This window comes from Rhinatrema bivittatum, chromosome 1 (assembly GCF_901001135.1).
Source record: "Rhinatrema bivittatum chromosome 1, aRhiBiv1.1, whole genome shotgun sequence".
NCBI classification, from domain to species: Eukaryota; Metazoa; Chordata; class Amphibia; order Gymnophiona; family Rhinatrematidae; genus Rhinatrema; species Rhinatrema bivittatum.
In genome coordinates this window covers 645119139-645146001 of record NC_042615.1, presented here as the reverse complement: position 1 = coordinate 645146001, position 26863 = coordinate 645119139, and the positions used below count along the sequence as shown (strand labels likewise).

The following is a 26863-nucleotide window of genomic DNA, read 5'->3' as shown; positions in this document are numbered from 1 at the left end:
CCTGGTGGCGTGCCCTCCCGATGCAGCCCTAGGCGAAACACGGGACCGTGTCAGGGGACGCCGTAAAGTTTCATGCGATATAAACCAGTGGAGTTGCCTGATTGAATGAATAAAAACCTCTTTGACTTTTGAAAACTATTGTGAGTACTTTGTCAGGATTGACAACGAATCTGCACTTTTTGTACTATGCGAGACTTCAATTTCCCCAATATTGACTGGGTAAATGTATCATCGGGACACGCTACAGAGATAAAGTTCCTGGATGTAATAAATGATAGCTTTATGGAGCAATTGGTTCAGGAACCAACGAGAGAGGGAGCAATTTTAGACCTAATTCTCAGTGGAGCACAGGATTTGGTGAGAGAGGTAACGGTGGTGGGGCCGCTTGGCAATAGTGATCATAATATGATCAAATTTGAATTAATGACTGGAAGGGGGAGAGTAAGCAAATCCATGGCTCTCGTACTAAACTTTCAAAAGGGAAACTTTGATAAAATGAGAAAAATAGTTAGAAAAAAACTGAAAGGAGCAGCTACAAAAGTAAAAAGTGTGCAAGAGGCGTGGTCATTGTTAAAAAACACCATCCTAGAAGCACAATCCAGATGTATTCCACACATTAAGAAAGATGGAAAGCAGGCAAAACGATTACCGGCATGGTTAAAAGGGGAGGTGAAAGAAGCTATTTTAGCCAAAAGATCTTCATTCAAAATTGGAAGAAGACATTGATAAGACAGGCCAAGAGAGAATTTGAAAAGAAGTTGGCCGTAGAGGCAAAAACTCACAGTAAAAACTTTTTAAAATATATCCGAAGCAGAAAGCCTGTGAGGGAGTCAGTTGGACCGTTAGATGATCGAGGGGTTAAAGGGGCACTTAGAAAAGATAAGGCCATCGCGGAAAGATTAAATGATTTCTTTTCTTCAGTGTTTACTGAAGAAGATGTTGGGGAGGTACCCGTACTGGAGAAGGTTTTCATGGGTAATGATTCAGATGGACTGAACCAAATCACGGTGAACCTAGAAGATGTGGTAGACCTGATTGATAAACTGAAGAGTAGTAAATCACCTGGACCGGATGGTATACACCCCAGAGTTCTGAAGGAACTAAAAAATGAAATTTCAGACCTATTAGTAAAAATTTGTAACCTATCATTAAAATCATCCTGAAGACTGGAGGATAGCTAATGTAACCCCCATATTTAAAAAGGGCTCCAGGGGAGATCCGGGAAATTACAGACCGGTTAGCCTGACTTCAGTGCCAGGAAAAATAGTGGAAAGTGTTCTAAACATCAAAATCACAGAACATATAGAAAGACATGGTTTAATGGAACAAAGTCAGCATGGCTTTACCCAAGGCAAGCCTTGCCTCTCAAATCTGCTTCACTTTTTTGAAGGAGTTAATAAACATGTGGATAAAGGTGAACCGGTAGATGTAGTGTACTTGGATTTTCAGAAGGCATTTGACAACGTTCCTCATGAGAGGCTTCTAGGAAAAGTAAAAAGTCATGGGATAGGTGGCGATGTCCTTTTGTGGATTACAAACTGGCTAAAAGACAGGAAACAGAGAGTAGGATTAAATGGACAATTTTCTCAGTGGAAGGGAGTGGGCAGTGGAGTGCCTCAGGGATCTGTACTGGGACCCTTACTTTTCAATATATTAATAAATGATCTGGAAAGAAATACGACGAGTGAGGTAATCAAATTTGCAGATGATACAAAATTGTTGAGAGTAGTTAAATCACAAGCAGATTGTGATAAATTGCAGGAAGAACTTGTGAGGCTGGAAAATTGGGCATCTAAATGGCAGATGAAATTTAATGTGGACAAGTGCAAGGTGATGCATATAGGGAAAAATAACCCATGCTATATTTACACAATGTTGGGTTCCATATTAGGTGCTGCTACCCAAGAAAGAGATCTAGGCGTCATAGTGGATAACACATTGAAATCGTCGGTTCAGTGTGCTGCGGCAGTCAAAAAAGTAAACAGAATGTTGGGAATTATTAGAAAGGGAATGGTGAATAAAACGTAAAATGTCATAATGCCTCTGTATTGCTCCATGGTGAGACCACACCTTGAATATTGTGTACAGTTCTGGTCGCCGCATCTCAAAAAAGAAATAATTGCAATGGAGAAGGTACAGAGAAGGGCTACCAAAATGATAAAGGGAATGGAACAGCTCCCCTATGAGGAAAGACTAAAGAGGTTAGGACTTTTCAGCTTGGAGAAGAGACGGCTGAGGGGGGATATGATAGAGGTGTTTAAAATCATGAGAGGTCTAGAACGGGTAGATGTGAATCGGTTATTTACTCTTTCGGATAGTAGAAAGACTAGGGGGCACTTTTTCACTCATCGCACAATTAAACTCTGGAATTTGTTGCCAGAGGATGTGGTTAGTGCAGTTAATATAGCTGTGTTTAAAAAAAGGATTGGATAAGTTCTTGGAGGAGAAGTCCATTACCTGCTATTAAGTTCACTTAGAGAATAGCCACTGCCATTAGCAATGGTAACATGGAATAGACTTAGTTTTTGGGTACTTGCCAGGTTCTTATGGCCTGGATTGGCCACTGTTGGAAACAGGATGCTGGGCTTGATGGACCCTTGGTCTGACCCAGTATGGCATATTCTTATGTTCTTATTCTTATGTTCTTATGATTTTATGGGGAGTGGACCAAGGTCACTCATGATCAGTGAGTTCTCAGTGTAGTAAGAGAAGGTTACGCTTTAGAGTTTACATGCCCCGTTCATGACCTTTTTCTGGTCTCCCCCCCTACGGTTCGTTACAAAAGCATCGGGCAGTTCAGGAGACTTTAGACAGGTTGCAGAGTATAGGGGCCATAGTTCCGTTCCCTCTGGACAAACAGGGCAAGGGTCGATACTCCATTTACTTCGTAGTTCCAAAGCGCACCTTTGCCCCATATGGCTTTTCTGGAATTGGATGCTTGAGAGCTTAGGCTGTTGGATGTCCGTAGGGCTTTGCTGAGGTATCTTAAGTTCACGAATGATTTTAGGAGGTCTGATCATCTTTCCGTTTTTTATGGAGTGGTTCGAAGAAAGGTGCCCAGGCTTTCAAGGCTACCATTGTGAGGTGGCTTAAGGAGGCTATTGGATCGACATACATTCTCAAGGACCATCAAGTTCCTGAAGGTTTGAGGGCTCACTCTATTCTGTCTCAGGTGACTTCTTGGGCAGAGGCTCAGTTAGTTTCCCCACAGGAAATTTGTAGAGCGGCGACTGGATGTAGGGAATCTGGAGTCTGTCCTTTGGAGAAATTATCTTTGGCGCAGGACTCTCCAGGTTCCACCCTCAGTAGAAAGCTTTGGTACATCCCAGGAGTCTGGACTGTGCAGCCACTCTGCACGAGTGTCTGAAGACTCTGCTGCACATGCACCAGGAATTATTTATTTATTGCAGACATTTACATGCTGTACTATCCTATGTCCTAGGTGACTTACAGATTAAAAACATTCATAAAAATCACAAATATAACAGTTAACTTGTACAAACAAATGGGAAATGTAGATTTTTCCTTAGAATATATGTTTGTGCCATAAAATAAATGAAGCATTAATCACTGTGCTTCACTTCACCTAATAGAATGCCTGTCTAAATAGATGAGCTTTCAGTTGCTTCCTGAATGTTTCAGCATTTTCCTGTTTATCGTGGATTTCCACGAGTCAAATTATTTTGTGACTTGTAATGATCAATAAGCATTGACCCTCAGATCTTAAACTCTGTGTCAGTCAATAAGCTTTTAAGAGAGTACCAATACATAATGATGTATCATTCATGGGGTTGTGCAGCATGCATAAAATTTCATAGTGGATATTGCTTAATGAATAGCCAATACAAGTCGCAGAGGATTGGAATAATGTGCTCAGATCTATTAGACCCAGAGAATATGTTGCAATAGTGGCTTTATTAGAGATGAAAAGCAACAGAGCAGTTCCTGATTTATTTATATTTTTATATTCTGCTTTTCGACACTTCAAAGTGTACATCAAAGTGGATTTCATTCAGGTACTATAGGTATTTCCCTATCCCCACAGGGCTTACAATCTAATTTTGTACCTGAGGCAATGGAGTGTAAAGTGATTTGCCCAAGGTCACAAGGAGTGACAGTGGGATTTGAGCCCTGGTTTCCCTGGGTCGTAGCCCACTACTCTAACCACTAGGCTACCTCTCCACTCTCTTATGCACTGCAGGTAACTTAGAGGTACATACGTAGGATACAGCTTATTCTCAGTCCAGATAATCGTTTCAGGTCTTTACACAGTAAAATCCTTCCAGTAGCAGCACAACAAAATTGTAGACAAGGCTTTACAACTTAACAGAGAAGTATCATATTAATACATAGCTAAGTCAGAACTCACGGATCTTCTCTGGGATCCTACATTCTCTTTTGGCCTCCATGCCATCTAAATGCTGGGACCCTTGAAGTGTCCTTTTGAGCTCTTTGAAAACCAATCCGGATTCTCAGGAGCAAGACCAGAGAACAGACTATCCCTAGGCTGATTTTTTTCACACCGGCCCTGAAATGGGCAGACCCCAGTTCAAAACCAAAAAGAACCTTTTTTCTAGACAGAATTCCTCCCCTCTTGGGGCCCCAAAGTTTCAATGGGACTTGGCATCAGGAGGCACATTCTAACCCTATCAGCAGTGGGTTTGTCAGGAGATATCACAAAATACCCTGCAATAGACATGGGTGCATTAGTTCTGGGTGAAAACACGCCTCCTGTGGATAGCGGCTCTTCAGGCCACACACACCCAGGACCTGTCCATGCATGAGCAGGTTCTCGATCAGTAGCTTCTGAAACAAGAACAGAATGGTTAGTTACGATTGCTTATAAAGAAATATTCCTCAACATTTCAAATTTCTCTAGTCCCCCCAGAACCCAAGCCAATAATTATGGGAATCTGATCTTGATCTTGCAACAGATTATCTGGAGCACCAGTTAAAGTGCCCTCTTCAGACACAAGGTGTAATGTATGTTGAGCACAGGGTACATTGTATCTGGAGCACTGGGTTAAGCACCCCCTTCAATCACAGGGTGCGATGCTTCTGGAAAACTGGGGGAAGAGTTCCCATCAGGCACAGGGTGCAATAAATCTGGAGCACTAGGTAAAATGCCCCTTCTGGCACAGGGTCCAATGTATCTGAATTGTTGGATGGAGCACTCCCTTAAGGCACAGAGTCTCTCTCACCAGCTGGAGCACCCTTCTCAACACAGTAAGTGGAGTCCATCCAGGTGACTGCAGGTTCCAGAAGACTAGCAGGGCTGTTGATCCTGTTCAAAAGCTTTTGGACCTTTTGCATCCTCCATTTTACTTGTTCAATAGTTCATTAAGTCAGAGGTATCCTCTCAGAATAGCTCCAGTTCTTGCTGGCAGAGCAGGCATCAGATCTGGCCTAGGGCTTGCAGCAGGGTCCATCCTGGAATCAGAAACCGACTGGGCTGTTGGCTTAATATTTGGCCCAGAAACTGGAACCCCAGCTGGCTGCCAGAAGTAAGGGTCAAAGGTCAGTATAGTCATCTCTTCTGGATTTCCAAGCCTTCGAACAAGGCAGTGAAATCCCTTGAATAGTATGTAGAGTTGGGCAGTCTTTTAAAGACCACCAACTATTTACAGCTGTTCCTCTGAGCAGGAAAAACACTGAGTTGACTTTGCTGGTTTCATTCCTAAAATAGAACAGGGTTTGCTGTATTCAGGCATAGCATTAGTTCAGATATTTCTGCACTTGCCCCCTGATGCCATTAAAAATGTAGAGTATGGAGGCAAGGAAGACACTTGAGGCAGCTTTCATCGCAGGCAGGAAGAGAGAAGAAGGGAAGGGCTGAGCCCTCACGAGGCTCTTCCTTTTATTGTACATTCATACAAAGGCAGATGATGTGTCATTACATGATTGGCTACTTTCCCATAGCAACAGACGAGTCCCTACACTATTGGCTTTGGCTCAGGGGGTGTGCACGGATCATTTCATTGGCTGCTGAAATCTATACCTCCTGACTTTGTCCTGCCTCTGACTAGGGAACACCCAGCCCCTCTTTCGGGCTAACAGGATTAATTATAAGCCAGAGAAATACATGAAGTCAGGTATCCTTTCCCAGGCAGAGACTTAAGCACAAGTGATGCTTTTATTCAGGCAAAGGTCAGGGAGAAGGGAAGTTAATGTTTAAACCCTGATGAAATGGCTTGCTGGCAAGCGCATATTTCCCACAAAAAAGGCTCTGGATAAGTAGGTATGTCTTCTGTACAGTCAAAAACACTACTTTCCCATGTAGCAGGTGTCAGTCCTTTCGTAGGAACTAAGGGATAGACTGGATTGGGATAGACTTCAGGTTGCCTAAATCTCTGTTCCGGCGCCTTTGAGAGAGGCCCTGGAATCCCCTTGGGATGTTGTCTGTAGCCAGTCCTGGGCAAACATCTCTGCTTCTCCCTGGAAATTCTAGCAAATAAGACATTTTAGTTGAATCAATATAACTCCCCACAAACCAGCTTTCCATAAAACCAGAAATGGCACCCATCAATAAAATTTCACATTTCTTTTCGGTTGCCCCAAAAATTGTCTGGGTATGCAGGAAAGTCACACTCTACAAATCCCATGATTTGATTTCAGAGAAAAAAAAAAAAAAGAGTGCAGCACAAGAAGTCTTAAAAACAAATTGTATATCCCAGTCTGTATCAGTTTGAAATCCCAGTTCCCTGTAGGTACCTGGATCAGTCCAGTCTGCTGGGGTTTGCCCCTCCTCTAGCAGATAGAGACAGAGATGTTTTAAAAACAATGCTCTTCTTATATAGGAGACTGCCACCTACAGTCCGCCAGTATTTCTCTGTCTCTAGCAGATGGTGGAGATGCAAAACCTACAAGTCTGGTCAGAGTCCTCATTTTGATTTGATTAACTTTAGTTTAGTTAGTTTTCTCTGTTCTTCATGACTGTTAGTGCCTGTTTTAAATTTCTTTAAAAAAAAAAAAAAAAAAAAGGATTTGTTTCTTGGTTGGCCTCCCAGAGGGTTGTTAGGCTCTGAGAGGGCCGTCCCCTGCTGGTCTGAGGCAGCTGCTGACAGGGGTTGAGGACCCTAACTATTAATTCAGGCAGCAGGGGTGCGATACCGGGGAGCCCAGCTCACTCCACCCCACGGATCAGCACCCTGGACCACGGTAGGCTGTTTTTACTTTACCTCAAAACTTTTTTTTTTTTAAATTTTTTTCTAGCTTTCACTTTGATCGGGCAGGCTCTCCCTTCCTTCCTTTCATCGCGGGGGGGATTTTTGCTGCATTTTCGGTCTCGGGTGGGGGGGGGGGGGGGGGGTTCGTTTTCAATTTTTTTTTCCCAGTGTTTTTCACTTCTCTCTGTCTTCCCCGATGCCGCGGACGGCCGCGTGTAGCGCATGCGGCTCGGCCCGCTCGCGGCTCTCCCGCCAAAATTTGTGTTCACAGTGTTAACCGGGGGGAGAGGGCTCCTCCGGTGCAGGAACCACTAAAAATACTACTAAAAGCAAGCCCCCGCGAGTTTCTTCACCTACAGCATGGGAGTCTGTTACCTCAGGATCCTTTCCCTTTGAGTGCTGGTACAGAGGCCATTTTGCAGTCGTTCCACGCTGCAGCTTCTGTGCCTGCTATGGGGGAGCAATCTTTTCCTCCTCAATTGTCTCCTCAGCCGTGGCCCCTAGAAAATAGGGATTTGCAACAGCCTGCTTCTCCAACTTCGGAGGACAGGCCTGAGGGGACTTCTGACACCTCCTCGGAGTTGTTTTCTTACACAAAGCCTTCAAGGCTAGGAAAGCCGGCAAGCTGATGGCAGGGGAAAATCAGATTCCCATAAGCCCCGGGCGGCTAAACGCGCTACAGTAAATAAGGGGACGGAGCCTATTCAGCCTAAGCGCCTCTTCACACTGGGGTTCCACAGGGGAATACAGACTCCTCGGATCTGGATTCAGATCCTGAAGATCCGAATGATCATCCCCAGATCCCGCAGGGTGCGGATGACCCGGAGCCAGATCTACCACTGGCGGACAGGGGTTCTCAGGCGGCTGAGGGTGATGATCCCAAGGTAGTTCGCCTCTTTCGTAGAGACGAGTTGGCACCTCTTATTCCTGCTATCCTCTCTGAGCTAGGCATTGACAGCCCTCCCGAGGAATCCAAGCTCGGGAAGATGGACCCTGTCTTGTTGGTTCTGAGAGGTCCTGCTACTCCTTTTCCCTTTCATTTTATTTATTTATTTATTTATTTATTTGAATTTCTTATATACCGGCATTCGCGATGGGAGTCGCATCATGCCGGTTTACAAATAACAGGGTGTGATAAGAGGATAAATACTTAAAAAAACTTAGAACATTAACATGTGATGGAAGAATAACGTAGCAGTTACAATAAAACAGGGATAAAATGCAAACTTGGAATGTAGAGAAGGCGAGAGAAAGATTAACAATGAGATAAAAGATAATAACCAAGGTAAATAAATTTTACTGCGTCGGACTTATTGTTTAGGGAATGGGATACCCCAGAGCTCGGTCTAAAAGTTAGTAAAGCCATGGATTAGCTCTATCCTCTGCCAGAAGACGTCTTGGAGCTTCTGCGAGTACCAAAAGTGGACTCTGCAGTGTCGGCTGTCACTAAGAAAACTACGATTCCTGTCACAGGAACAATGGCGCTCAAGGATCTGCAGGATAGGAAGTTAGAGGTGCAGCTCAAAAGGACTTTCGAGGTCTCAGCCATGGAAGGTCCGGGCAGCTATTTGTAGTAATTTTGCTACGCGAGGCGGGCTCCGCTGGGTGCAGCAATTACAAGCCAATGTAGATTTCTTGGCCGATGAGGCGGCTCAGGCGAACCGTTTGGAATCCTCGGTGGCTTATTATGCCGATGCCTTTCATGACCTCAGGACGTCCGCCAGGTCCATGGTGTCGGCGGTCGCGGCTCGTCGGCTTTTGTGGTTGTGCAACTGGTTGGCGGATGTGTCTTCTAAGGCCCAACTGGGGTCCTTGCCCTTTAAGGGTAAGTTACTTTTTGGTAAAATCTTGGATGACATGATTCAGTTGCTGGGAGAGAATAAGGTGCATCGCCTGCCGGAAGACAGACCTCGGTCACGCAGTTCCTTCTCTTCTCGAGCCAGATTTAGAGGTAATCGGAGGTATCGCCCTTCTAAACCGCCCGCTTTGTCCTTTCATTCGGCTCTGGCGAAGCCACAGACCTATCCCCAGTCCCTTCGGGGCCGAAGATTTGGCAGACCGGGGGCGGCTCTCCCTTCCTCAGGTGCAAACTCCTCCCAATGAAAGACCGCTGGTCCACTCCTCACTTCCGGAAGTAGGGGGCAGGCTGACTCTATTCTTCGAGGAGTGGACCAAGGTAACCCCGGATCAGTGGGTCCTGTCCGTGATAAAACAAGGCTACGCTTTAGATTTTGCACAACGGCCCCGAGATCAGTTTCTCATCTCTCCCTGCGGGTATGCTGCCAAACGAGTGGCAGTTCGGGACACATTGCAGCGGCTGCTACAATTAAGGGCCATGGTTCCTGTTCCTCCAGAAGAGCAAGGCACGGGTCGGTACTCAATATACTTTGTCGTACCGAAGAAGGGAAGGATCATTCCGTCCCATCTTAGACCTCAAGGAGGTCAACAAGTGTCTAAAGATCCCTCATTTCCGTATGGAAACTCTCCGGTCAGTCATTACCTCAGTAAGGCAGGGAGAGTTCCTAGCTTCACTAGATCTCACGGAGGCTTACTTCCACATAGGGATTTGTCAGGATCACCAGAGGTTTCTGTGGTTCTGCATCCTGGGACAGCATTTTCAGTTTTGAGCTCTTTCCTTCGGCCTGGCGACTGTGCCACAGACTTTCACCAAAGTATTGGTGGTAGTAGCAGCTCACCTCCGGAGGAAAGGTCTCCTAGTGCATCCCGACTTAGGCGACTGGCTGATTCGCGCAAAGTCAGAAGCTTTAGCTACAGATGCCATTCACAGAGTTCTGCAGTTTCTTTGGTCACTGGGTTGGGTGATCAATCTATCCAAGAGCAAACTCGTTCCATCTCAGTCCCTGGAGTATTTGGGAGCTCTCTTCGATACCCAGAGGGGCCAAGTGTTTCTGTTCATGTAATTGGCATATTTTTAGATTTTTTTTGTCTTTGCCTTGTTTTTAAGTGCATGCCTGCTACATGTTTTCTTTGTAATTTTCATATATAATCTTGAAATGCTAATAAATATTAAATTATAGGAAAATAGCTGCAGAAGTGAAGAGGAGAAAAGACAAAAACTGCTGTCATTTTTCCATAGTACTTTTGAAGTAGGTCAGGCTATCTGGTAAAATGTATGCTATTTAGAGTGAACAACCCTACAGTTCACTTGTACACCTGTTGAAATAGGCATACAATTTAAAATGGAAACCATAATTTCTTTCTGCACCAAGCTTTGATCAAAAACTGAAGTAATTTATACCCATCAGTGTTGATCCAATTGATATCAAACAAAAACAATATCACTGAAGAATGCTCAGTGCTGGGTTAAAGAAAAGAAATGTCACTTAGTGAGCACCGAGTGCTTATCTTTCATTTGATCGTGCATCAGCACATAGGTTTCCATTGCCTCAAGTTTGTATACTGAGTTGTTTTTCATATAAAGCATTTGCAAAGGTGGTTTTTGTTGCTCTTTTTTATAGATAAGAACTCACGAATGGATGCATCTCCAGACAAAGAGATTAAAATTCAATATTCTTTTAACAACTTATGAAATTCTCCTGAAGGATAAGGTCAGTCATGACTGGAATGCATGAGTAAATTTCAGAAATAATGTTTTACATTTTTTTTTAAGTGCCTTCCTATATGATTTGTGTAACAATCTCCATGGTGGAATTCCCATGCACGTTTTTCTTAATACAATGTCTGCATTTCCATAGAAACGTTTTGTGGCTCCCTTCTCCTTGCTTGGTACAAGCAGTTGTGCTGTCCTCAACATTACCACAAGTACGTGGCCCCATGCCCCACCGGGTGTTGGCTTGGTGACAGCCGGCTGGATCAGGACTCCAGCACTGTGTTGGAGCGATGGGAGTCACAGCGATGGGAGTCACAGCGTGCCTTCCTCGGCCCTTCCCCTACAGTGACAAGTCGATGACGCGACCGGCAAGGGGAGAGAGCGGTTGCAGGCTGATGACATCATGGCCTACTTAAAGGGCCGCGACCAAGGCGTATCCAGCCTCTTTGTTCTCAGTTTATATGAGAGTTACATAGATATAAACACAATCTCAGTGTGCCTGCCCTGCATGGGTAGGGCCATAAAAGAATGTGTAAACTTTGGGGCAGGAACCCTGGCCAGCTGTTCTATCCAATGCCTTCCCCAAGATGTGGATCCTTTTATGGGGGGGGGTGGGAGAGAATGAAATTTCAGGGCCCAGTGGTGGGGTGGCTGACTCTCTCTGGTTGTCCCTGAGAGAGGGGCAATATTCTTCACTGTGTGTGTTGTTTGCCCAAATAAACAGTGTGGAGTCACTGGGTTAAGCTCCAAAAATTAAAGTCTTTACTGTTAACACTGTTGCAAATGGCACAATAAATATAGTTCCAACACCACAGGCTTTCTAGATTCTGTTAGTCTTTTTCCCTCTATCTGTGCATGAGTCTTATTTTCAGGCTGGGAATCTGTCCACCCTCTTGCTTTAGTCAGAATGGAAGTCCCCGGGGGCAGGGCAACCCTATGGATCTTGGCCTTCCAGAGATGGCCAAGATTCTGTCCTTGCACAGAGAGTAAATTTTCTCTCACCCTAGAGGGTGAAGACTCTGGATGGGCATCCTTAAGGAACTTACCCTATTAAATGCAGGAAGGAAGGTACAGTCAAACAATCTTCCTCCTGGATTTTTTATCTGTGTCCTTTGCCTGTTTAACCAAGAATAACTCCGGAGTTCCTCCTTGCAACGGGTCACCAACTCGGATGGGCAGGTCTTTCCTATCCCTGTGTGTCCCAGACACAGGGTTCCCCATGCTCTGAATCCGAGAGAGGCCCAGGTGTCCAGTAAGGCTCCTACCACAAAAAGTCTTAAACCCAACCCAACCCTGGTCAGGATCCTCCAGGTTGGGTTAGCCTGCTTCCTGTGAGTGGGATTGAAAAATACAAATCAGGTACAGCTCCTAACTACCTTCTAACTGTCCAGAAATCATAAAGGACTGCCCACAGACTTGGGAGAGAGCTGTTATAAAGTCTTTCAGGGGGACAGCCATTCCAGACCCCACAAAGGGAGGGGCTGAATGTGAATGGATCCTCCCCCCATGCACTAACCTATTCTTTCTGGTGTTTCCCTGGGCTTAATGGTAACTGGAAATGGTTCCTGGTTACATCTATCTACACTGTGTATGTGTATGTGGGCATGTGTATACATTCCTATGAATGCCCAATGGACAAAGTTTGGGTGTATTGATTTTTATTATAACAGGCTTTCTCTTCTAGTCCTTCCTTGGCAGTATCAGTCTTTGCACTAGATGTATTATGGGTTTCCTTTGCAATTTTGTCTCTGTTGGCAAAACGCTTAATATAGTAATACTGAACAGTTGAATCAGAGCTCATAATATGATTTTTTATATTGTAGCACTGACAAAAATGGAGTTCATACTTAAATTGCAAACTCAAGATAATTTTTATTGATTTTATATTTTTAAACCGCTAGTCTCAAAACTGGCTACAGTGAGACATTAGATTGTGGCCGATGGAGAGGCAGCTTGCTGTTAATTTGCCTTGCTTGAGTGCTGGAGGTTGACTGCAGCTGACCTTTGGACTCTATTTAGGAGAGTGCTGGGTAAAAGGCTTTTATTAGATTTGAAAGGATTTTCCTTCTCTGTAGTTGTAGGGAAATTCCATTGCAAATAAAATCAGAGTCTGAACTGATGCATATCTCACTCTTTTTTTTTTCTACCAATCTTCACTGCTGTTGTCGATCTTTCAAGTTAGCAACATTTTTGAAGAAAACATTTTGTTTGTAAATTTGGATCAAAGGATGCATCCCATTATAGACTCTACCTCTTGTACGCTTGTTTCATTTTTCAAAACGGATATGCCTATGAAGTAGGCAACCCCAAGTACAGCAATTAACTGGGGTCTATGGCATTCCAACAGGAGGTAAATTGGGCAGACTAGATGGACCTTATGGTTCTTATCTACCATCGCAATCTGTTTCTTTCCTTTTAGTATTTGCCAAATTGTTAATATCTAAAGTATTCATCTGAATGTGAAATGGATACAGTCAATGCCTTATTACCTGTATATTGCATGACTGCATAAACAGTTTGAGTGCATAGCATGTTTCTGCTCCCTATGGCTACAAAAGGGTTAAATGTGTATAAATTAAATACATAAAATGATATGGTCTGGAAGTCCATTATGCATTGCTTCCGGATAGATGAAGGATGCATAATCTGGACCTGACTATTAGGCTTAGTGTTATCCTTATTGCTAACAGAGGCTTCCAGAAACAAAGCAGTGGCAATATTAAAATTGTTAAATCCAAAATTCAACTCTCTTCTATCTTCAAAGCAAAGCATTGTTATGCAAATCTTATATTGTTGCACTTTAAAATGGAAATTAATATAATGGACAAAGTTTGGGTGTATTGATTTTTATTATAACAGGCTTTCTCTTCTAGTCCTTCCTTGGCAGTATCAATTGGGCATTCATAGGAGTAGATGAAGCACATCGCTTGAAGAATGATGATTCCCTTCTTTATAAGACCTTGATAGACTTTAAGTCCAACCATCGTCTCCTTATCACTGGAACCCCTCTGCAAAATTCTCTCAAAGAGCTTTGGTCTTTGCTGCACTTCATCATGCCAGAAAAGTAAGTCAGATTGAGCATAATGAATTCAATTTCTGTTTATGCAGCTTTCCCGGTCTGACATTCTCTTGACATTGCAGATTAGTTTCTACAAGCAACTTTATGTATTTTATTGGTCCAAGAAATATGTTGTGCAGAATTGGAGAAACTCAGTTTGTACTTTTTCTTTAAGCAGATTGAGAATCTAAAGGAGATAGACCAAAATATTTTCTTCTTTAAATATTCTCAGTTCCCTATACGTACCCGGATCAGTCCAGACAGCTGGGTTTTGCCTCCCATCCAGCAGATGGAGACAGAGAAATTTTGACTGACTCTGCCACTTAACCCGAGGTGCCACCTGCAGTCTGCCAGTATTTCTCTGTCTCCAGCAGATAGTGGAGGTGCAAAATCCTGCAGTCTGAGATTTTAGAAAAAGGAAAGAGGACATGTTCTTCAGTTAGCCTCCCAGGGGGTAGCGAGGTCTTGGTGGGTCTATCCCCCCTGGTATTAGAGGCAGGAGAGCTGTTGGTCGGGGATTCTTTTGCAGCTCCCAGAGCCTTGCCACCATTCAGGGTGACACTGAGGGTCCCGGTTCACTCATCCTGTGAGGATCCACGTGAGCCTAAGTTGTTTTTTAAAGTTGTTTAAAAAAGAAAAAAAAAAGGGTTGCACATTCGTGTGCTTCTTTTTCAACACAACTCTGCTTTTCCCGTGCGGCGGCAGCTCGCCAACCCCGCCCCTCTCCCCAGCAGACAATTTTACTTTTGGAGCCGCAGTCACTCTCCCGACCGCCATGATGCCATGTGGGAAGGCATGCAGGGCCTGCGGGGATGAGCGCAATGGTGTGTGCACTCGCTACCTTCCCGGGGGGAGGGTTCATCGAGCGCAGCTAAGGGAGAGAGATCAAGAAATCCCTGCGAGCCTGGGAGGCTCTCTGTGTCCCGGCAACCCCCGGAGGACCTCTTCCTGCTGGCCACTGGAACAGAGGCCATTTTGTCCACATTCAGGGCTGCCGCCGGGGGGGAGGGGATTTCCCACCCCCATTATGTTCGCAAGCTGGGGCCTCTGGCAGGGGCCGGGTGGCCCATACGGCCTCTGAACCAGGCGACAGAGAGCCTGAAGAGCTCTCCGATTCTTCCTCCTCCTCTTCCTTTGCCTCGGACTTCATGCGTTTCATGCAGAAGGTGTTCAAAGCTTGCAAGTCAGCCAAGCAGCACCGGGGCAAGCCTACTAAGAGGGCAGGGCTCCTGTCAAGCGCAGGGACCCGAAGCAGCGGTGGATGAGATCTTCTCTGCTCGCGCCGATAGACACCTCCTTGGACGGTTCGAGGTTGGATGATCCGCAGGAGCATGGATCCTGTGCTTGGGTCCTCAGGATCTGGATTGCGATTCCTCAGTTGTCTGCAGTCGAGGGAGATGATCCCAAGATGGTCCGACTGTTCCGCAGGGAGGAACTAAGCCCGATAATTCCTGCAGTCTTGGAGGAGCTGGGTATTGACAATTCTCCTGAGAGCTCTGAGGTGAGTGCAGTGGACCCAGTTATGGTGGGGCTCCGTGGTCCCACCAGGATGTTTCCTTTCCATCATTCCGTTACTGCCTTGCTTTTCCAGGAGTGGGATACCCCAGACACAGGGCTGAAGGTCACGCGTGCCATGGACAAGTTGTATCCACTTCTGGAGGAAGTGCTGGACCTCCTGAGGATACCTAAGGTGGATGCTGCTCTGTCGGCGGTCACTAAGAAAACGACCATTCCGATCACTGGCGTGACTGCGCACAAGGATCTTCAGGATAGAAAGCTGGAGGGTCACCTTAAAAAGATTTTTGAAGTGACGGCGTGGGTGTCCAAGCTGCGATGTGTAGCAGTTTTATGTTGTGAGCAGGCCTATGCTGGGTTCAGCAGCTGCAGATGGGGACAGGTCTTTATCACCCGCAGAGTCTGGTCAGGCAGAGCGGCTGGAAGCTGTCGTAGCCTATTGTGCGGATGCTCTTTGACCATCCACGTATGTTGTCCAGGACCATGGTAGCAGCAGGTTCAGCTCGCAGACTCCTCTGGTTGAGGAATTGGGCGGCGGATATTTCCTCCACGTTGCAGCTTGGTTCACTGCCTTTCAAAGGGAGGCTCCTTTTCAGAAAGGACTTGGAAGAGATGATCAAGTGCCGTTTCTTTCTCTATAACATCGCCAAAATTCACCTCTTCCTTTCTGAACACACCACCAGAACGCTTATCCACTCTTTTCTCCCACTTACGCTATTGCAGCTGCTCCTTACAGGTCTTCTGGTAATCCATCTATCTCCACTACAGTTTGTCCTAAATTCAGCTGCATGATCTTTCACCAGAGATGCTACACTCACATAACCCCTCATCTGAAGTCACTGCATTGGCTCCCTATCCGCTCTTGCATACAGTTCAAGCTCCAGTTTCTCACCTAATGCCTTCACTCTACAGCACCTCACTATATCTCCTCTCTTATCTCTCTCTATACCCCTCCTTGTGCTCTCTGCTCAGCAGACAAGTCATTCATATCTGTGCCTTTCTCCTCCAAGGCCAATTCCTGACTCCATGCTTTCCCTCTTGGCTGCACTGTGTGCCTGAACTGGTACATGATGCTCCCATTCTCGCCGTGTTAAATCTCATCTAAAGACCCACATTTTTAAGGCTGCTTTTAAGTCTTAGGCCTGATTGTCTGCTTTTAGTCTCATTAACAATTTTTTTTTCTTTTTTAACCATTGTCTTACTTTATGGAATGCCCCAAATTTCTTGTTCTGTTTTTTATTAGATTGTATGCTCTATTGAGCAGGGACTGTCAGTCCAAGACCAATTTGACACCCATCCAGAGCTTAGAATATCGGGGCTCTTTTTGACACAGAAAAAAGGGTGTGTGCACTTGAAAAGGAGAGGATCCTCAAACTTTAGGGTCAGGTGCGAGCCTTGCTGGCAGTTTGAAGGCCCCAAAATGTGGGATTACTTTCAGGGATTTGGCTCCATTGCAGCATCCTTAGCCTTAGTGCCATATGAGAGAAGAGCACTCATGAGACTCTTGCAGAGAGCTTTTTTGTTGAGGTGGTCACCTCATTCTCGGGTATATTTGGTGAGGCTTTGGTTTCCACAAGAAGCCAGAGCCAGTATAGGATGGTGGCTAATGGTCCGAAAGCTAGAGCTGGAATTCTCAATTGCAAAACAGTTACCACTGATGCCATGCTTGTTTGGTTGGGGAGCATACTGTCGGAACTCCAAATTGTCCATCTGTCAGCTGGAGATGAGAGCGAATAAGAGAGACATTTCTAAGGTTTGTCACCCTTCTTCAGTGACAGGCTTTTCTAATTGTCTCAGACAATACTATGGTGATAGCAAATGTGAATCACCAGGAGTCTTCAGGTGAAGAGTAGAGCTTTTGCTAAAGTGGGAAGAGAAGCATGTAAGGGTGATCTCATTAGCTCACATAGCAAGCATGGAGAATGTTCAGACAGGTTTCCTAAACCAAAAACTCTAGACTCATGCAAGTGGGAGCTGTTGGCAGCAATATTTTCCCAAATCGTGAACAGAGTGGGGAAATCAGAGATAGATATGAGGGCTTGTCAGCAACGCCAAGGCAAGAAAGCTTTTAAAACGCTTAAAGACCAGTCTGAATATCTTGTTTCAGGAGTTTCTGTATGTGTTTCCTCCATGGCCCTTGGTGTGCAGGACCTTGCAGAAGATAGCTGGTCTTACAAATCTGGTAGTTTTAATAGTCCCAGATTGGACCTGAACACCGTAGTATGGGAATTTGATTAGGCTTCTGGATGGGGGGGGGCCCTTTATTGTAGCCTCAGTCCAGGGGGTCTTTTGATCCAATAGTACGTGAGGAACTGCTCAATTTTCTCTTAAGCCATGGCCCTTGAAAGGGCATGTTTGACTAAAAAGGTATACTCGAAGGGAGTAGTTTCTACCCTCTTGCAGTCTAGAAGGTGTTTCTACATTTCTGGTTTATTTGAGAGTTTGGAGAGTTTTCTAGGTGTAGTGTGTCAATAAGGATTTCATAGTGATAAAAGCTTTGGTGGTTTCTATTTTAGTGCTATTACAAGACTGGAGAAGGGCAGAGCCCTGAGTTCCATGAAAGTGCAGGTGGTAGCTATTGTCTTTTATAGGGGTTGTCTGATGGGCAGGCTGTTGTTTTCTCACCCAGATATTGCATTTCCTAAAGGGTGTCAAACATGTTCAGCCACCCAGGAGTAAAATAGTTTCTTCCTGGGATCTAAACTTGGTTCTGAAATTCCTAAAGGGTGTTTCCTTTGAGCCAATTAAGAAATTGTGAGTGAAGGATCTTGGTAGCGTTCTGTTCAGCCAAACTTGGGCATCAGCCAAAAATGTTTAGGAGCTAGGGTAAAAAATGCATTTTTCCTTGTAGCCTTTTCCTGTTTGTTCTTTTTCTTGCTTTGTTTATCTTTTGGATTTTTCATTTTTGCTTATTTTATGTTGTCTATTTATTGCTTCTTTGTTATAATGTTTATATTTTTTGTGGGGGTTTTTTTGCTTGTTTTTTCCTCCTTTTAGCCTCTTTCCACTTCTTTATCCCCTCCTACAGCACACCTTTTCATCTCCTTCTTTCATCTCCTCCCTCCAGCCTGTTTTCCACCAGCACCTCCCTCTGGCCTTTCTTTTATGAGCAGGGAGCAGCCACAGACAGTGGTTAATCCTTTCTTCCACAGACCTTCCATAATTCAGAAGCTGTTCTCTTCTGGGATGCTGCAGCATGTGAGCTTCTCCTGGCATCTAGAAATTTTCCACCACTGTTCTTCATGATTTCTTTATTTTCAGCCTATATTTCATTTATGTATCCCACCACTGAGAAGATGTATACTCTTGATGGTCTTTTCTTTAGCTATAAGAACATAAGCAATGCCATGTTGGAGCAGACGAAACTCCATCAAACCCAGCATTCTGTCTCCAACAGTGGCCACTGTAGGTCACAAGTACCTATCAGATTCCCAATAGTGGATCTGTTTCTTGTATCACACTCCCAGGGATAGGCTCTGGCTTTCTCCACTTGGCTAATAACTATATAAGAAATGAGCACACTCCTGCAAGGTTAAAAATGAGAAATAATCAAAAGTGAGTACTTTATGATCTTTTTATTCAATAATTAGTGTAATTTTGTAAGATTTGTATTAATGAACAGTTTTATATGCAACTACATATTGTAAAGAAGAAAACATTTTATGAAAGACAGTACTGTAACAATCGGTGTAACTGTTTTAATTATTATAATTGTTTTAAAGATTTTCTTCCTGGGAAGATTTTGAAGAAGAACATGGCAAGGGGAGAGAATATGGTTATGCAAGCCTTCACAAAGAACTTGAACCATTTCTGTTGAGAAGAGTTAAGAAAGATGTAGAAAAGTCTCTTCCTGCAAAAGTAGAACAAATTTTGAGAATTGAGATGAGCGCATTGCAGAAACAATATTACAAGTAAGTAATGAAATGTAGCAAGACAGGAAAACATTTCCCATCTGCATCTTGTTTGCCGCTAAGCAGTTATGCCTTATGCTTTTCTTAAAATCAGGGATTCAAACCCCACAAATCTGTTTGCTTACAGGATAACCATTATATGTAAATTAACAGTAAAGTAGAGCTGCTAAATGCAAATACATCTCGTGAATATCTTGAAAACCAGATCATTCATATTCTTTTAGTATTGGAGTTTCAATTAAGCACTCATCCTCTACCTATCTCCATTTTTAAAGAAAATGTCAAGGTAAAGCAATGAAGATCTTGAGAGTGGCTAGAAAGAGACAATTTTTTTATGAAGTGGGTTGTTTCCATGTTAGAGGTTTATTTACAAGATTCTGATAATAAAATAATTCAGGAAACAGAACTAAAATCAGGTTACAATGTGTAACACATTCACTACCTTGAGCTAGCTGTATTGCGTAAGGGATTTGTTTGTTCATTTATTTATACAATTTGTTACCCAACTTTCCAAAGCATATGCCCAAAGTGGGATACAGTAACGCAAAATGTACATATAAAGGTGGTAAAGATTTCCTTTATGCATCTGTACCAAATTCATCAACTGTATTGATTGTTTTAATTCTCTATTAAGCAGCATCTCTCAACACAACTTTAAATGCCGCCAACCTCTACAGAGTATGGCTGTCATATATTTTTGGTAGGGTCCAAAATAACTGACCATATAAGGCGAATGTTTCATTCCCTGTACGTACCTGGATCATTCCAGACTCCTGGGTTTATGCATCCCTGCCAGCAGATGGAGACAGAGATAGACTTGGTTTTTGGGTGCTTGCCAGGTTCTTGTGGCCTGGATTGGCCACTGTTGGAGACGGTATGGCATGTTCTTAACTGACACTGCTTCATAATCCCTGGTGCAGTTCCTCAGTATTTCTCTGTCTCCTGTGCCATTGGAGGGGATGGGGGATTTTCCCCTGATACTTTCCCTAGTACTTCTGGGCCCTGTGGAGGGGCAGGGGAGCTCAGGAGAGGCATTGCGTTTAGATTTACCAACGTCAGGGAGCGGTAGGACTCGAGCGTCGCTTCTGTCATTGGCTCCCTGCACCTTTTCCCTGGAGTTTATTTTGCTCCTGCACAGTGCGTATATGGCGCAGCAGGAGGGCCTTGGGTACCAGCAGGCCTCCTTCGTCCCCAGGGGTTCCCACTTAGAATGCTGGGCCTGATCGTCCAGGGGGAATCTGTCTTCCAGGGTGCAGCGTCTGTTGGGTCCGGCTCAGGCGGACTATGATACAGATCACTCACTTGGTTCCCCAGAGACCCCCATGGATTCAGGGGTGGCGTCAGGGTCTCCGGGTGCTGATCCAGATACGGTCAACCCGGCTTCAGGGGATGATGCGGAGGCTGTTCCGGTGACCAAAGGGGACAACCTCAAGATTCTTTGTTTCGGAGGGAAGAATTGGCTCTTCTGATTCTTCAGGTCTTGAGATGGGTTTTTGGAAGTTTTGGATATGGATGGGTCAGATCCGGTCCGGGATGGGTTTTTGGGTCCCCTATCAGCGTTCCCTTATCATAGGTCCGTGCAAAGGATGGTGGATCAGGAGTGGAGTACTCCCGATGCCGGATTGAGATTGGGACGAATGAATTTGAAGCTTTATCCCTTGCCTGAACAGATCTTAGAGCTCTTTTCTATTTCAAAAGTGGACATGGCCGTATCGGCGGTCACCAAGAAGACGACTATTCCCGTGGCAAGCGCTGTGGCGTTGAAGAATGTTCAGGATCGTAAGCTGGAGGTCCATCGCAAGAAGATCTTTGAGGTATCTGCTCTGAGTTTGTGGGCAGCCATTTGTTCCAGCTTCATGCAATGTGCCTGTCTGCTTTTGGTGCTGCAGCTTCAGGGTGGACAGGCAAAGTCATGTGTGGAACACTTGGAAGCGTCGGTCGCATATGTAGTGGATGCTTTGTATGATTTGGTGAGGACTTCGTCTCATCTTATGGCCTCTACTGTGTCTGCCCGGCAGTTATTGTGGCCACGTAACTGGTCGGCAGATGTCATCCAAATCCCAATTGGGTTCTCTCCCTTTCAAAGGATGTCTTTTGTTTGGGGAGAACTTGGAGCAATTGATAAAACAATCGGATGACAATAAGGTACACAAGATGCCAGAGGATAGGCCTAAGACTAACGGTTGCGTTTTCAGGAAGGCATACGGCTTCATCATACAAGAGGAGCCCCAGTGTCACAGAATCAGTTTTCTGGCCATGGTCAGACCTAGGGGCAGTCCTTTCTGGACGGTTGTAGGTCCTTCAGAGCTTCCACAGGAGGTAGAGCTCCAGGTGTGAAATCCTCCCAATGAGGCAAGGCTGGCCCACTCCATCATTTGTTTTATAGTGGACTGTCTGGCTCGTTTCTATGGGGAGTGTGCAAAGATCATGCAGGATCAGTGGATGCTCAGTTTCATAAGAGACTGTTATGCTTTAGAATTTGCACGTCCCATTCGCGATCTCTTTTTAGTCCCTCTGGAGGAACGGGGAAAAGGTCAGCATTCCATTTACTTCATGGTTACAAAGAAGGAGGGCACCATTCTGGACTTGAAACAGTTAAATGCAGCATTAAAGGTTCCAAGATTTCGCATGGAACCCTTGCGATCAGTAATTGCGGCGGTGTGCACTTGACAATTCCTGGCTTCGTTGGACTTAACGTAGGCGTACCTGCACATTCCCATTAATCAGGATCACCAGCGTTTTCTGAGATTTATGGTGCTGGGTCAGCATTTCCAGTTTTAGGCTCTCCCTTTCAGGCTGGCTACGGCGCCACAGACCTTCACCAAGATCATGATGGTAGTGGTGGAAGCCTTACGGCGCGAGGGAGTGTTTGTCCACCTTTATCTTGATGATTGGCTCATCAGGGCAAAGTAGAAGGCCAGTTTTTGCACTGCAGTCCAGAAGGCACATAATTCTCTGGAATCTCTTGGCTGGGTAGTGAATTTGGCAAACAGCCATTTAATTCCATCTCAGAACCTCAATTATTTGGGAGCTTGGTTAGATACAAACAAAGGCAAGGTTTTCCTGATGGAGGAGAGAGTGTGCAAGTTACAAATGCAAGTTCAGTGCTTGTTAAGGTTTGAGTACCCAGAGCCTGGGATTTTTTGCAGGTTCTGGGTTCAATGGCTTCAACTCTCGAGTTGGTTCCTTGGCCTTTGCTCAAATGAGACCATTACAGAGAGCTCTGTTGGCGCACTGGAATCCGCTGTTGGAGGCTTTTCATCAGGCTGTCTCTCTTGATGCTCCTATGTGGAATAGTGTGTCTTGGTGGCTACAGACGTCCAATCTAGTAGGTGGTGTCAATCTGGAAGTCACGGATTGGGTAATTCTCACTAGCGATGCCAGTCTTTCTGGGTGGGGGGGGGGGGGGGTAGTATGCCAGCGAAAATTGGCCCAGGGCACTTGGTCGGAGGAAGAGGCCTCCTGGTCTATCAGTCACTTACAGACCAGAGCAGTCAGGTTAGCGTTACTGGCCTTTCTGCTTTTGGTTAAAGGACGCTCGGCGAGGGTCTTGTCAGATGTGATGACCATAGCATATATCAGTCAGCAGGGCAGAACCAAGAGTCGAATGGTGGCACATGAGGCTCAGGAGTTAATTCTTTGGATGGAAGAATACTTGGCCCAGATACCGGCATTTCATATCGCAGGTGTTGAAAATGTCTAGGCGGATTTTCTAAGTCGCAGACTTCTAGATCCAGGAGAGTGGGAATTGTCTGAGTCTGCAACGCAGCTCATTCGCGAGAGGTGGGGTTGTCCCCATGTGGTTCTAATGGCGACTCCTCTCAATGCAAAGGCATCTCACTTTTTCAGCCGTAGGCAAGAATACGGGGCCGAGGAAGTCAACGCTCTGTTGATTCCTTGGCCTCTGAAGGTTCTGCTTTACATATCCCCCCCCTTGACCTCTGGTAGGGAAGATCTTGTGCCAGATAGAGAGGCACCCGGGAGACACGTGGTATTGGTAGTGCCAGAGTGGCTGCGTTGGCTGTGGTTCACGAATCTGGTCAACTTGGCAGTGAACAGTCCATTACAACTCAGTCATCTTCCTCGCCGCCTCCATTAGGGCCCCATATTTTCAGACCAGGCAGATCGCTTTTGTCTAGCGCCTTGGCTTTTGAGAGGTGGTGTTTGAGATGCAGAGGGTACCCAGATGCAGTTATAACTACCCTTCTACAAGCTAGGCAGACTTCTACTTCTTTGTCATATGTCCAAGTCTGGAAAGTCTTTGAGGCATGGTGTACAACTAAAGGTATTCAGGTCTTACGGACTTCAATGTCTCAGATTTTATCTTTCCTTCAAGATGGTTTAATCAAAGGCCTAGTGTTCAACTCTCTCGAGTTCAGGTAGTGGCTCTGACTTCTTTACATGGTACAATTGACAGTGGGACATTGTTCTCTGACCCAGATGTGGTTAGGTTCCTTTTTGGCGTTAAGAATTTGAGCCCCCTCCTGAGGAGAGTTTGTCCATTCTTGAATCTTAATCCAAGTTTTATGTGAGCCTCCCTTTGAGCCTCTCCACATAGCACCACTTAAGGATTTGACCTTGAAGGTTGTTTTCCTGGTAGTTGTTTGTTCTGCGAGAAGAATCTCTGAGTTGCAAACTTTATCTTGTCGTGATCCATTCCTTCAGATTTCAGATTCAGTCGTGTCCTTGCGGACGGTTCCCTCCTTTCTTCACAAGGTGGTATTGGCTTTTCATGTTAATCAAGACTGTGGAGCTTCTGGCCTTTCCGGATTTGGATGCGTCTGCACCTCATGCGTGGGAGCTTAGGCGTTTGGACATCCGAAGGGCTTTGCTGAGGTATCTCAAGATAACAAATGATTTTAAGAGATCTGATCAATTTTTCATTTTGTGGAGTGGTGCAAAGAAAGGTACCCAGGCTTCCAAGGCTACCATTGTGAGGTGCCTTAAGGAGGCTATTGGGTCGACATACATTCTCAAAGGCCGTCAGGTACCTGAAGGTATGAGGGCTCACTCTATTCGGTCTCAGGCGGCCTCATGGGCGGAGGCCCAGTTGGTTTTACCATAGGAAATTTGTAGGGCGGTGACTTGGAAATTGCTGCATACTTTTGCGAGACACTACTGCCTAGGTATCGGGGATCCAGAATCTCGGTCTTTTGGTGAGAGTGTCTTGCGAGCAGGACTCGCCAGGGTCCACCCTACGTAGTGAGCTTCTGTGCATCCCTGGAATCTGGACTGATCCAGGTACTACAGAAATGAAAATTAGAAAGTAAGAACCAATTTTCCTTCAGTTATACTAACTCCCAATCGAAAGCAAGATAGAATTTAGAATTCTTTGTTTAGTCTCAAATGCATAAACCAATGGGCCCCTGAATATCTCTCCCAGCTTCGGTTCTCCTACACTCCTATAAGGGAACTTTGATCCTCCCAAATGGCCATCCTTTCCTCCCCTGCAAGAGACTTTAAGCATTCTGCTACTATGCCCCAAAATATAGAACAAGGTGTCACTACCCTTATACTTTGGAACTTGTTACCTCACCTTCCAGAAGAAAATCAAGGCTTGCTGTTCAGCCTTCTCCTAGATTCCATGACAAACACTTCCCTACTATTGCAGAACATCCCGATTATGAGAGATAACTGCCACCATTGGGCTAATCCAAATTAAAGGATTCTTACTAACTCTGCTCAAGATACTGTATTATTATATTTATTTATCGTATGCCTATATCAGACAAACCGTGCTAGGAGAATCACAATTCTTTAAAACATACAATCATGAAACAATATTTATTTTATTTATCGAGTTTTATATACCGTTTGGTTTCGCCATCACAATGATTTACAAAGTTTTGATGTTTAACAGCATTTCCAAAAGGTTTGTATAGTTGCTAACATAGGAAATATCATTTTTATGAACTTAGTTTGTAGGTTAATCGATACATATTTTGGATCTGAGTTATAATCTCATCTTGTATTGGGTCCACCAGTTTGCCTAGTGTTAAAAGGAGGGGAGTGGTGTTTTAAAGTCATTGGGTGAGTTGGTAGGCTTTGGTAAACAGCCATGTTTTTTGTTCTTTTTTGAAAGTTTTTAAATTTTCTTGTGTTCTGAGTTCGATTGGGAGGGTGTTCCAGAGTTTAGGGCTTCCTAGTGAAATTGCTCTCTTTTGAGTTGAGGTGAATTGTTCAGACCGAGCAGGTGGGATCTTTAATAGTTCTTTATTTGCTGATCTGAGGTTTCTGTTTGGAGCATGCAATTTTATGGATGAATTTAGCCAGTTTGTTTGTTTTTTCATATATTATTTTATGTAGTATGGATAGTATTTTGTATTCTAAATTTTATTGGGAGCCAGTGTAATGATTTAAGTGTAGGAGTAATGTGATCATGTTTTTTAGATTCAGTGAGTATTCTTGCAGCTGCGTTTTGTAGGATTTGGAGTGGTCGGATGGTGTTAAGTTGAATAGTAGGGAGTTACAGTAGTCCGGGTTGGAGAAGATGAGTAGTTGAAGGACTGATCTGAAGTCGTTGGGGGAGAGGAAAGGTTTTAATTGATGTAGTGATAGGAGTTTGTGATATCCGTCTTTGATTTTAGTTGTGATGTGGTTCTTGAAGGAAAGTTCCTTGTCAATTATGACTCCCAGGTTGCGTGCATGATTGACCGGAGAGATAGCCACTTTTTGGTGCATTAGGTTGAGTGGTGGTAGTTGAGGATTGTTGTTCTTTCTATCCAGTATGATTATTTCAGTCTTATCGAAGTTTAGGATGAGTTTCATATTGGTTAGTAGTTGCTTTATTTTGTTTAGGTAAGTGGCTGTTTTTTTGTAGGTTTCTTCCAACAAGTTGTTTATTGGGATTAATATTTGTATGTCATCTGCATATATGAAGTGGGTCAAATTAAGGTTTGTGAGGAAGTGGCATATCGAAAGCAGATAAATGTTGAAGAGTGTCGCTGATAGAGCGGAGCCTTGGGGGACTCCGGTGTCTAGGATATTTTTTGAAAAGATGTCGTTGATCCACACTTGATAGGTTCTTTGTGATAGATATGATGTGAACCATTGTAGGGTTTTTTTCTTTTGCACCAATTTCTGATAGCCGTTTAATCATGATAGAGTGGGTTACCGTGTCAAAGGACTAGAAGGTAGCTGTGGCCATTTTCTAAACCTTTGAGTACGGTGTCGTTTAATGATAGTAGTAGTGTCTCCGTGTTCCGTTGTTTCCTGAAGCCAAATTGCGTGGGTAGTAGGATGTTTTCTTCAAGGTGGTCGCTGAGACGAGAGTGGATGATTTTCTCAATGATTTTGGCAATGAAGGGTAGGTTTGATATGGGTCGGAAGTTCAGTGGGTTTTCGGGATCAAGGTTGTTCTTTTTCAGTATGGGTTTGTATGGGTATGGGTTTCAATATGGGTTTGTATAAAATCTAACATACAATACAAAATTTCTGCTACCAAAATACATTATGCACTTAAAACTAACTGCTGCATCCGAAAGCCTCCTAAAATAGATAGGCCTTAAGGTGTTTTCTAAAAATAACAATATCAAATTTAATTAAAAAAAAAACAAAACCGGGTAGTAAGTTCCAAGCTGTTGGACTAGCCAAACAGAATCCATGATGTCTAGTTGCAGATAGATGAGCAATTTTCACAGAG

At 44.4% G+C, this 26863-nt stretch overlaps 1 protein-coding gene across 4 annotated transcripts in view; it reads left to right on the top strand.

Annotated features, from left to right (window-relative positions):
• Window positions 1-26863, top strand: part of LOC115073851 (chromodomain-helicase-DNA-binding protein 1-like) — a 346258-nt gene that overhangs the window by 112148 nt on the left and 207247 nt on the right. For all 4 annotated transcript variants that reach the window (XM_029572735.1, XM_029572754.1, XM_029572763.1 and 1 more), the window contains 3 exons: window positions 10646-10735; window positions 13611-13801; window positions 19033-19221. In XM_029572735.1, coding sequence (XP_029428595.1) covers window positions 10646-10735; window positions 13611-13801; window positions 19033-19221 — 470 coding nt within the window. The remainder of the gene's footprint in view (window positions 1-10645; window positions 10736-13610; window positions 13802-19032; window positions 19222-26863) is intronic.